The following is a 12,128-nucleotide window of genomic DNA, read 5'->3' as shown; positions in this document are numbered from 1 at the left end:
TTAATCATCTTTACTCTTCCAACATGGCTGGAGGGTCAGGCAGCATTTCAGAGACTTCTGGCAGAGAGCAACAAGATCTTCATTTTTCCGACAAGAATTCATGCATCTTCCGTTAAGCTTGAAGCATTTCTCATCAAAAAATGCATTCCTGGCTATACAAGGGAAGGAGCCGCCTGGATTAATTCTCTTCTCAGATATGTCCAGTTACCAGGTACGGTCGCGTAACTAGTTAGTAAAGATTTCTTTACAAGCTGCCATAGTGTCTCACCTTGACGGTATTTGAGATGGGTAGGGAGCTATTTTCTCTTTGAATTTTCTGTCTTTTTGTCATAGGTGGGTTAAGGACCAGGAGGAACAGATTTGTCTTCCAGCATTTGGGCTTAGGCTGTGTAGGGACTTTGAGAAGCAGAAGCTATTGTTCTTTTATTAGAATCTATTGGGGTCATGATCGCCTTGTTCCTGTAAACCCCTCCAGGGTGGGTAACTCCCCAACTCACTGCCAAATGCTCCTTGGTAAGAGCAGGGCAGGTCTGAGGCCGGGGAGGTGGTCCGAGACTGAGTAAACAAGGATAAATATATAGAAAGGGAAACATTTACTGTTGTGGGTGGAAGGAAAAAGATTGTTTAGAAAGGCTCAAATTTCTTTTCCACATTTCATCAAATGTGTTCAAGAGCAGGTCAGGGCAGATGCTGGGAGTGGCTCTCCAAGACTCTTCTTGTCTGTTCTGCTCTGAATACCGGCTCTGGCCTTGGTACTTTATCAGTAGCAATCGAAAGAGCAGCCAGCTTCAAGTTAAGGACAGACGCACATATCAGAATCAACATTTTAGAGTTTTACCTAATCCGGAGACATGTAAGGACAGCGTCGCATGTACGCAAATTGAAATTGAGGTCAACCCAGAAAGGTGGCTAATTCACGTGTATGTAAAACTTAAAACCAGGTGGATTGGGACCAGCACGGGCCTAATCATTTCTAGCATCAGCATTTAAGTTCCTAAGTACACACACTCCAATGTTGCAAAGCTCAGTGAACCGTGGCTCCCACCGCCGAGGACTCTAGCCGCCCTCCTAGTGTTGTGAGTCATCCCAGGCTGGAGGTGCCGGACCTCACTCTTGACAAGAGCTCTTGTATTACATCTGATTGATAGCTATGGTGCAGAAACAGAATGCCTCCGCAAAGGGAGAGAGCATCTGTGTGCACGAGGCTTCAAAAGGATCGTCACATGCACCCATCTAGGGGTTAATGGAACTCTGAGTCTGTGTGCATATGGCACATTAATAGGTCAGCTCCAGTTGCTTTTATTAGATAATTTTATGTTACATGTTTGCATATTGTGTTGACTAATTATGTAAGTCTTACTGGTCGGAAGAGGGCCTTCATCAGTCCCAGTGTGTACCTCGAGGCCAGTGAGTGAACAGCTTGCGGTAGGTCCTGGATCCCTGATACTTGGCACAGAATCTACTCACACAGGCTTATTGCAAAAGAGAGCAGCCACACAACAGCTGGTGTGAGAATTCTGAGCCTCCTAAGGGGAGACCTCTATAGCATCTGGCACCGATTTGAGCTCAGTGGAGGTTCTGAAAAGCCCTTTCTTCAGCTCTCTGGAAACTGGGATGAGTCTAGTCTTGGGCTTTAATTTTGAGGAGGATCTGACTGGAGCCATTGGCGGCTCCCAGGAGCAGGAGAGTGTGACGAGAGTCCTGATATGGACTCCCAGGTCCTGGCTTCATTCCTACTTAACTCTGTGACTTTGAGAGGCTACCTCGCCCAGCTGAGGCTTGGGTCTTGTAAAACAGCCCTTCCAAGCCGAAAGGGTTGCTCCGAACATCACTAAATTAGAAGCAGGACACAGCTGGGGTGCCTGGGTGGTTGAGTCGGTTAAGTAACCCACTCTTGATCTCAGCTCAGGTCTTGATCTCATGAGTTCAAGCCCCGCAATGGGCTCCACGCTGGGGGCGGAGCCTACTTAAACAAAAAAAAGTAGGACAGAGTTTCTTTAAAGGCCCTGGCATTGGCGAACTTGCATTTTATGGTGTGAAGTGTTTGTCACAGGACCCAGCTTCATGGAGTGTGGCAAAGAAGTGACGATTTCAGGGTACTGTTTGACCTGGGCCATGACCGGCACGAGCACAGTGTTGACCTCCATCCCTTTCCTTGTCCAGCACTCCTTTCTCTGGCTCTTTTCCTTATCTCTCCCATCTCTATCACAATGGTTTTTTTTTTTAAAGATCCACTGATGCCTATGCTTGTTTTTATATTTTTTCCCCCAATTTTTGTTTTTGTTAGGGAGCATGGAAATGGGGACCAAAGGGCATCTTTCCTGGAATATCTTTCTTTCTTCAACCCCGTGATACCCCATGCTAGACAGTAATGAAGAATGCAAGGGATTTACAGAAAAGGCATTAGGGGATAGTTAGCTCCTGGATCAAACGTTCCCCTGCAGGGTCACCGGGCTGAGTGCACCCAGGTGCTCACTGAAGCAGACCCTGTCTCTTAGCCACCACCTCTATAAGCTTCCCTGCAAAGATGCTGATTTTACCTGGGGCCAGAAGGAAGAAAACAGCAAAGAGAAAGAGGAACGTCCTCATGACTTGCAGGGTCTTGAAAGATCAGCACAGCGTCCATGATAAAAGAGCAGTAAACACCCACATTTATACATTTCTCTAAACCAAAGACCATCTTGATCAGCGAGGCATGTCAGAAATGAAGGCCTGTCCATGCTCTGCCGAGTAGAGCCCACACATCTCAGTGGGTGGCAGTCTGCAGCTCATTGTTTTTCTGATTCTGGAACGTTCCCAAGAAGGACAGTGGGGAAGAAGGGGACATAGAGTAGAGGGTGCATTGATGACCAGGGGTAGATTGAAGCACCAGTGGGAACAAAAGATCTGGAATCTGGCAGTTTGGATTTCTAATCATGGCTATGTTCCTTAATAGCTTCTGTTCACTCCTATGTAAAATGAGAGTAATTATATAATATCATAATGGAGTCAGTGGGTCGGAATTCCAGCTCCAGTATTTATGAGCTGTGTACCCTTAGCAAGTTGCTCGACTGAAGCTTATGTGTTATTATTTATTTTTTAAAAAGTGCTACAGGGGACATCTGGGTGGCTCAGTTGGTTGAGCGTCTGGCTCTTGATTTCAGCTTAGGGCATGATCTCAGGGTCCTGGGGTCAAGCCCCACATTGGGCTTTGCGCTCGGTGGGGAGTTTGTTTGATTCTCTTTCTCTCCTCTCCCTCTGCCCTCCACCCCCATCTCTCTCTCTCTTTCAGATAAGTATATATCTTTTTAAAAAAAAAAGTGCTACACACTTTAAGTGCTACATATATTATCTTATTTAATCCTTAAATAGCTCCTTGGATAGTTGTGAGCTTATGGGATATTTGAGAAGGGGGAATGAACCACGAGAGACTATGGACTCTGGGAAACAAACTGAGGGCTTCAGAGGGGAGGGGGGTGGGGGAATGGGATAGACCGGTGATGGGTAGTAAGGAGGGCACGTATTGCATGGTGCACTGGGTGTTATACGCAACTAATGAATCATGGAACATTGCATCAAACACTAGGGATGTACTGTATGGTGACTAACATAATATAATAAAAAATATTATTATTTTAAAAAAGACTATATACATATATATCAGATATCCATATACTCTGAATGTCAGAGGCTCCCACTAATTTAATTACCTCTTTTTCCTAATCTGGAGTTAATCAGCTAAGTGGGTAGAGAGAAAGACCTGAATTACCCACTTTAATTCTTCCTTCTTGTGAAATATCTCTCTTTAACGCAACATTAAGGAGATGAGCCCTAATGTCATCACCCCCCTATTATTATTGTTATTAAAAGTTGAGATATTTTAGGACATTTGTTAAAATAATCATAAACTCCTGAAAAGCAACAGATGCTTGCTGTGTTGTTGAAAACATGGTTTTTGTGTGTGATCTGGACAAGACCATCCATTTACTTCCTCGTGCTATACTGATATCAATAAATGATTGAATACATAAATCACTCTGAGAAAAGGGACACATTTTTAACTTTTCTTTATCGCTTCCCTTCCTCAATTAAAATGATTTAAATCCATAAGAAAAGACAAACTTCCAAACATTTTCAGTGACACGCACTCTCATTGGTCTTATTACCTCATTATGTCATTTATCTCTGTTTCTTAAGGCCGTTCTGATTCTTCAGGAAGTGAAGGTTGCAAACTTAGGGCAATCGTAGTTGGACCCTTTGACACAAACGGACGTTACTAAGGTGGTAGGATTTCACATGGCTTCTCACCTAGACTCAGATGATGTCTCAGTCCCTTTGAGCTGCTGTCATGAAACACCCCAGACGTGGTGGCTCATGAACCACAAATAATCACTTCTCGCAGCTCTGGAGACCGGAGATTCGAGACTGGGCACCAGCATGGCCGGGTGCTGCTGAGGACCCTCTTCTGGGCTGCAGATGGCTGACGTCTCGCTGAGTCCTCCCTTGGAGGATGGGGACAGAGAGCTCTCATAAGGGCAATAGTCCCATTCATGAGGGCTCTTAACCTAATCACATTCCAAAGGCTCACCTCCAAACACCATCAGTGTGGGGATTAGGTTTCCACAGGAATGTTGAGGGGACACAGATATTCAGACATGGCATGTCATCTTGTCTCCTCTCTCCTAAGGGATGTGGCGCACCGCAACGGCTAAGAGCCGCCCCGTTCACACCTCACTGTGGAGAGGACAGATACCTCTGAGTGGGTGAATTCTAAGGGCTGGAGTGGGGTTCTAGGGTTTGGGGGCTGCTCAAGGAAGAGAGGTGTCATCGGGTGGCACCTGGACAGGGTTGCATGGGGGGAAGGCCCCACCAGAGACAGTAGCAGGAGGCATCCACCCTAAAAGGGAAGGGAACTCCCGGGGGAGAAGGGCACCAGAGAAGGGCTCACACATCTAGATGATACCTCTCAGCAGCAAGTTGGGGAGTCTTGGGATCACAGCCCTTAGGAGGGCGGTGGCAATTGGGGCTTTGCTTTGTCTATGTTAGCAGATGTTAGGGGCACTTGTGGGTGGCACGCAAAGCAGGCGGGCTCTAAATGGCTAAACAAATGCTTATTTGCACCATACCCGAAGCGCTCAGGTATGGAAGAATTCAAGTTTGGAGCAAGGGGCTTTGAGCTGCAGAAGTAAGCACCACAGGGACCACTACACAGGGGCATTTTTGGCCCATTGATGTATCAAGGAGGTCTTGCAATCCCCTTGACAAGGACCAACCCTTTAATTTGAGAGCTGCAAGAGTCATCTTATTTTTCTAAGGCTAGAAGTTCACTGCAGGGGGTGCCTGGGTGGCACAGCGGTTAACCGTCTGCCTTCAGCTCAGGGCGTGATCCTGGCGTTCTGGGATCGAGTCCCACATCAGGCTCCTCCGTTATGAGCCTGCTTCTTCCTCTCCCACTCCCCCTGCTTGTGTTCCCTCTCTCGCTGGCTGTCTCTATCTCTGTCAAATAAATAAATAAAATCTTAAAAAAAAAAAAAAAAGAAGTTCACTGCAGGTCAGGGCCAGCTACATAATGTGCTGGCCCGAGTGCATAATAAAAATGCAAGCATCCATGTTCAAGACACAGGAATAAGGGGCCATTAAAGGCACCCATTTCCTCTATCTGTCATAGAAATTTTTCTTTGCTATTTAATGTCACAATTCCTCAGGCACAAGGATACTTGCCAGACACTTGCAGACCCTCACAGGTGCCCGGGATCCCCACATTGCCACTGCACATCTGTGTGAGGTCCAGCGGCTGCTGGGTTGACCCCTCCTGCCAGCAGCTGTGGGACTGCCATGCCTGGCTGCGGGGAGAGTCAAGCCAGGTGTGTTTCCTCCGTGAACCTGCCACTCCCACCCATGGTGACCAGGCGGCTCTTCAAGGATATGTCAACATCTGTGCTGGGAGGCAATGAGCATTGAATTGAGGGTTTGGGAGAGGCCTGTCCCTGCCAAGTTGCCCGCCTACACCATGGCTCTGTTATACTTGAGACACCCCCATCCCATCGCTAGGTACGTCTACACTCAGTCCAAGCGTGGGGTCTGATGGCCACTTGATACTCATTTCAGTGAGTCCTTGTAAATATCCTATGAAGTACGTACCTTTATTACACTCCCACTTTAAGATTTAGAAGCAGGTTCAACCAAGGAAGCAACCTGCCCAAGGTCACATACTTGCTATACTGATCTGACTTCAGTCTGCCTGGTTAAGTGCTCCTATTTTGCCTTCCCAAAGTGAAGAACGGAGCCCTGCATAAGCACGGGCAATAGGATGAGACTTATTTCGAGGTGCAGTGATGGAGTGTTAATTCTGTTCCCCATGTTCTTGAAGAATGAAAAGGATGTAGTAATTATGCCTTCGGGCTCCTAGGTGACCTCGTTACATGCTTGGGGATTCAGAGCTCACTTGGGGAAATGACAGCTCCCGCCCCCGCCCTCCCCCCTTGCTCCTGGGGATATTGACGAGTAGTGCAAATGAGAGCCCGGGAAGGAACAGCGCCTGCTTCTTGGGCTCTTAGAAGGCACCAGGCCTCCTTCCAAGCCGTCCCTGTGTTCCAAGCACGTCCCCATCGTCATCACTAGAGCCTGACACCAAGGCTGAGAGGCTGGCAATACTGTGTTGACTCTCAGTAACTGCAGTTGCTCTTTAGTCAATGGAAGAGAAGAGTAAATTCTGAGAAAGAAAGGGAGTAGCAGGCTCCTACTTGCTGGATCGGGAGGATCGGGGTGGCTTCTGCTTTTCCAGCTCTTGGCCTCGTGTTCCTTGCACTGCCCTGGCCAGAGCTCCCAGAATACAAGGCTTTGTGGAGGCCAAGGGTTATTGTCCATCATTATCAGTCCTTGATCCTGGGAAATGGAGCATATAAATGTGTTTTCTTTATTGATTCACTTCACTGGCCAAGAGCGTTCCCCATTACTTGCAAATATAAGTGAGCCTCCTGTCCTTTCAGAGAGGTCCCAAACCTCTACTCTGAAGAGGCTTCCCTCAGAGATGACCCTAAGCAGAAAGATGTCTTATTTTATCCTTGCCTTTTTCTTCATTTTGGCTCAATTTCTATCAGGTAATTGGAAAAGGATGGTATTGTGAAGGGGGCAGATCATAAAGCCTGATGGCTCTTCTGTGGACCATTGTAAAATTAAGAGTAATAGTCAGCCCGCCACTGAGCTGCTCGTGGGATTTTCTTGAATCTGCAGTGGAATTTTCTAAGCAAACTGCTAACCACCCCACCCCCCATTTTTAAAACTTCTTACTGGTTACTGGGAGTGTTGGCCCTCAGAAATAGCATAAAGATACAGCTCTGTGACCTGCTGTCCTTTGACAGCAGATGTGGGGAGCTGGGAGTACTGTTTTATACATCATTATTTCCTGCACTGATTTTAATATCCAAAATGTGTTGTTCTGAATTTAGGGTGCCAGGCAGGACTCGAGTATTCTGAGCCACTTCCCGGAGGTAAGTTGAATCCCTCGTGTATAATGTCTACTTTTAGGACCTCTGACCTGTCAGCTCCCTCTGACTTTTGGAGACTAGGAGTGATGGAAATGATAGTGAGAACAGAGTTAGTTGCTTGAAATCCCAGACTTCTTCATCTGTCTTCACTTCCTTTTGTAGCCAGCATCATAACTGGGTTAGCCATCTCACAGAGCTTGACTGTGACTGCAATGGAATTTTGGCCATAGCGATTTGGACCTGGTGGCTCGTCTCATTAGCTCATGGTGCTAACTAAGCAAGATTAGGGGATCGTGCCTGTACCAGCCAATGAGCACTGACTGCTCTGAGAACACGCTCATCCGTCTCTCACAGGCTCTGCTCCCAAGCCCAGCAAAGTGTGTCCCAATCCATGCTACTAATCTAAGAAGGACCAAATATGGTGAAATCTCATCACCATGACAAGAGCTCTGCACAGCAAAGAGCCCCCAATCTCTATTTGTGCACTTATCTACAGAAGAAAGCATATTATAAACGGAACTGAAAGAAATACCCCTGGGTAATTGCAAACAGAATTTAAAAGTGTTTAGACAGAATTTTGGAGTGAGAAAAAAAATTCAGGTGGCTACTAGTCACTGAGGGCTGACTAGGTGCCGGGCAGTCTACAAAGTTCATGGGGATCATGTCATTTAATCTTCAAACATTCACCCCTACGATGTGGGTACTATCGTAATCACCACCTTATAGAGGATGAGGAAGCTGAGACACAGATGTGACGGTCATTCATTCTGCCCAGGTGACACATGACAAGTGGTAAGCTAGGCTTCCAACTCAGGGTGCCAGAGTCACAAAGGTCTAATTCTGTGATTCTCAATCAGGTGGAACAGTGCGCAGAAATACCCTTATGCAGAGGTGGCGTACAAACTCCTCCACAAAACTGTAGCACTGGACAATCAGGCCATCCATGGCCTGAAAAGAGAAGACGCGTTCGCAAATACTCATTCTGCCCATCGCACAGAAGCCCTGCATCCAGAGAAGGTCACCAGGGTGATGGGTGGGAGAACACGTGTTCTAATTCAGCAGCGAATGGGCATCTAGAGACAATCCCTGGCATGCCGAAGAGTAGGTCAGGTTAGAAATACAACATAATTCTATCTCCTATCTGGTTCCAAGATTGCAAACGCTGATTCTTCCCTGCCTTGGTAAGGCAAAGTTCGGGAGGTAAGACAGGCTGCGGCATCAACTCCAGGTGAAGACAGGTTGAACTCACATGAGCTGGGAAAACAAGGTGGAAGCTGATGCAGAAGTTCCCAGGTAAGGAAGAAGATGGGAACTCAGGAGGAGAAAACAATAAAATCAGGAGCTAGAAGGGAACAAGGAGTTGAGAAGCTTGAGGCATAGCGATTGAGCGGAGATGCTTCAGAGTCATTGACTTTTTCTGTAGAGCTAGACCGTCATAGCGGGGAAGCAAGACACTGGTTCTTTATTTATAAACGTTATCAGGGAGCTTTGGTGTGACCTGCTGCTGGTGGAAGGGCATCTTCAGTAGAACGTTAGCTTGTGTCTGTCCTCACCTCTCGTTAAAGCAGGTTGGAATAAAAGTCATCAGGGACTTTGTTTCAGAGCCCGTCTGAATTCTTAACACAACGTGTGATGAGTACATAATATCAAGCAGAAGCGGCGGGTGACGCGGACCTGGGCTTACCAGAGCAAAGGCTGACTCTGATGGTGGCCTTCACAGAAGTAACTGGACAGCTACAGCCGTCCCCATGCCCACAGCCAGCTCCAGCACAATGCAAGCAGCAGTTAGCATGAGCACAAAGAGTCTCTGGGTTAGTGTTCAGGAGATCCAGCATCAAGGGGGTGGAATGCAGCCCAGGAATGGACCACCTCTGGGCTCGTTACTGAGCAATGATGTGAGGGAAGAGCAGGTGCTGGGACAGGGAGCATGAAGACTGAAATAGCTACTGGGGATGGGCAAACGGGCTGTCAGGGAGCCCGATGAATGGTTGCAGTAGAGAGACCAACCTGTAAGCTTCCATGTAGTTCTGAGGTTCCTGAGAAGAGCATGGTAAATTAGAAAGAGAGTAAGGGGTTACAACATAAGTGTTGCCCTTGGAGAACCAGACCAGCTGATAACAGATTCTTGGCTGGCAAAGGCCCTATCTACCTGGTCCATGAAAGTTACCCTGAAAAAATTTTTGTGGTCATATAAAAAATCTTCTGCTTAAAGTAACAACAAAAATAACTAATGGAGGACATAGTGTTTGGCAAAATATTCTCACGTAACTTACTCCATTTGACCACTCTACAGTGTAGACAAGTATTTCTAGAATGTCCATATGGCCAATGAGAAAGCTGAGGTCAGGCAGTTCACCATTACCAGGCCCAAACCAGAACTGAACCTAACTTGACCTCTGCCTTCAAGGACCCTTTCAAACCACGAGGTGGCCTCCCCACCTTCATCCTGTAACCTTTACAGAAGGATCAGGCGTGTATTTTTATGGCTCTACAGTATACATCACACTTTGTCCAAACGCGCTTGCTTACTTTTGACGCGTGCACGGCATGGAGAACAGGGAAGGTGCCTACCTCTTGCTTCAACATTAACTCTTCCCCAACTCCATCCTGAAGAAAGCAGAGCTCTTTGAGAAATTGGGGCTGGTTCTTTAGGGTCATACAAACCCTCTCCCTTTTTTTTTTTTTTTTTTTTTTTGGTGGCTTTTGACCTTCTCCCACTTCCAGGGAGTCCCTGGAGAGATGTATCAGCTGCTGTTTGTCGACCTAGGTGAGTTCGCTGCCTGTGAACCCTGCAGGCTCAGCCGGGGTAAATGCAGGAGGATGTGCACCGAGGAGGAGAAGGTTGTTGGAAACTGCAAGATGAACTTTTTCTGTTGCCGACGGAAGATCAGCTGAAGCGGGCCCTCTCCTGGCTTTCCAAGGGGGACTTGATAGTCAAGGGAGGACAAGAGAAGTTGTGTGCCTTACACAAGTTGCACTGTGAGTGAGTCTCAGAATCATTCTAATGTCTCTCTCCCTTTGTTTTGTTTCTGGGCTTACGTTTAAAGATAATCCTTTAAAAAATCAAGATCTGAGTGGGTAGCTAATAGCCTACTCAGATACTACTACTACTATTTGTAGAGTCCCTTATAGTTTTCAAATCTTTCCCCCATGTTTTCCTCATATGGAGAAGAAATTGAGACTCCGAGAAGCTTTCATTTCTACAAGGTCATAGCCTGGAGCCCAGAAAAGGGATGTGTTCACCCCTGTCATGTTCTGTGTATCTATGTGTAATAATTTTAACTGAACAGATACAGGGAAATGGCATCCGCATTTGTGTTAAGGGAATTATAATTTTATAGCATACAGGAAATTATCCGTATCACTTCTTGGTATATCAACACACTGTCAGTCGTTGATTCTAGTACTTACGGTGTATTTTTTACACAACTCGCGCCTACTCAATTAATGTCCATGGTACTAACCTTGCACTTCTCTTCGTACCAGTAAATGAAAATGTCAGAGATTAATTTAAAATGCTCAGCATGGGGGCGCCTGGGTGGCACAGCGGTTGAGCGTCTGCCTTCGGCTCAGGGCATGATCCCGGCGTTCTGGGATCGAGCCCCACATCAGGCTCTGCCACTATGAGCCTGCTTCTTCCTCTCCCACTCCCCCTGCTTGTGTTCCCTCTCTCGCTGGCTGTCTCTCTCTCTGTCAAATAAATAAATAAAATCTTAAAAAAAAATGCTCAGCATGGACTCTGCATGAATGATTGGCTATGTAACTTTTGCCTGAGGAAATAAAATTTGTAGCCGCGCACAGTAAAGGTCCAAAGTGTTCATCCTATGAGCAGCTCCTCAAATTTGATCACTCAGTTTTCACGTGGGAGGTTGACAGTGTTTTGCTTCACACTTGAGCTACCATCGTATCGTTCGTCGTTTTGCACTCAGATACATTCCCTGTCCTTGCACGGCTCTGCTCTGTGTAACCAGCACTACTCTCTGCAAACCACGCTCTCCACGCCTCCTGCCTTCCAGCTGGCCTCCGTTGATGTGAGTGCCTGGTGGGAGCAGGGTAGATGGGAAGTAGGGAGAGCCCTGGGTTTCTCTCCCCCACCCTCCACTCCAGCCGTGGTTCCATCTCGATAGCAAAGCCCCTGTTTCTGTGTCCTGCCTTCTCCTCCGTCCTGCTGCTGCAGGCGCAGCTCCTGCCAGCCGGTCCTATCTCCTGGGCTCACCCCACAGCCTCCTGCACTTCCCCCAGCCACCGGGCAGTGGGGGCTTCCAGCTAGGGCTAACCCTGGGACTGCCTCCCTCGCTGCTCCCTTTTGCATGTTCAGCGTTTCCAACACTTCATCACTTCCTCCCCATGTTAAATCATCTCTATCAAACTCCCTGGTGTGGGAGCCACTTTCATGCCTGGAGCCTGACTGATTGGGCTTTTCGGTTGGATCTTCTGTCAGATCGATTTACATTTGATCGATTGTCCTCCAAGAGACCTGAGTCATCACCTTTGCCAACCCGAGAGGGTTTCCCTCATTTTCACAGGAATTAGCTCAGCGAAGTGGGTAGTGGGTTAATGCGAGAATCTTCAGGTGACTGGTCATCTGCGGGTGGGCGCTCCCCCTCTGCTCTCCACAGTGAGAGTACTGCTGACGGTTTACATCAACCGTGAGACCGGGTA

At 47.3% G+C, this 12,128-nt stretch overlaps 2 protein-coding genes across 2 annotated transcripts; one reads left to right on the top strand and one right to left on the bottom strand.

Moving 5' to 3' along the window:
• DEFB106A (defensin beta 106A) lies at window positions 1-2,589 on the bottom strand. The gene is made up of 2 exons (XM_008706152.1): window positions 2,541-2,589; window positions 1-152 (listed from the first exon to the last, which is right to left on the bottom strand). Exons 1-2 carry the CDS (start codon window positions 2,587-2,589, stop codon window positions 1-3), a joined length of 201 nt encoding a protein of 66 aa, XP_008704374.1.
• A 4,420-nt stretch (window positions 2,590-7,009) lies between these two features.
• On the top strand, window positions 7,010-10,784 carry DEFB105A (defensin beta 105A). Its single transcript, XM_040643158.1, has 3 exons — window positions 7,010-7,079; window positions 7,428-7,469; window positions 10,234-10,784. The coding sequence occupies exons 1-3, from the start codon at window positions 7,010-7,012 to the stop codon at window positions 10,359-10,361; spliced, it is 240 nt and encodes a 79-aa protein (XP_040499092.1). The 3' UTR covers window positions 10,362-10,784.
• Window positions 10,785-12,128: the final 1,344 nt, after the last annotated feature.

The sequence above is a fragment of the Ursus maritimus genome, unplaced genomic scaffold (assembly GCF_017311325.1).
Source record: "Ursus maritimus isolate PB19 unplaced genomic scaffold, ASM1731132v1 scaffold_28, whole genome shotgun sequence".
Lineage (NCBI taxonomy): Eukaryota > Metazoa > Chordata > Mammalia > Carnivora > Ursidae > Ursus > Ursus maritimus.
This window is presented reverse-complemented; position numbering and strand designations above follow the sequence as displayed.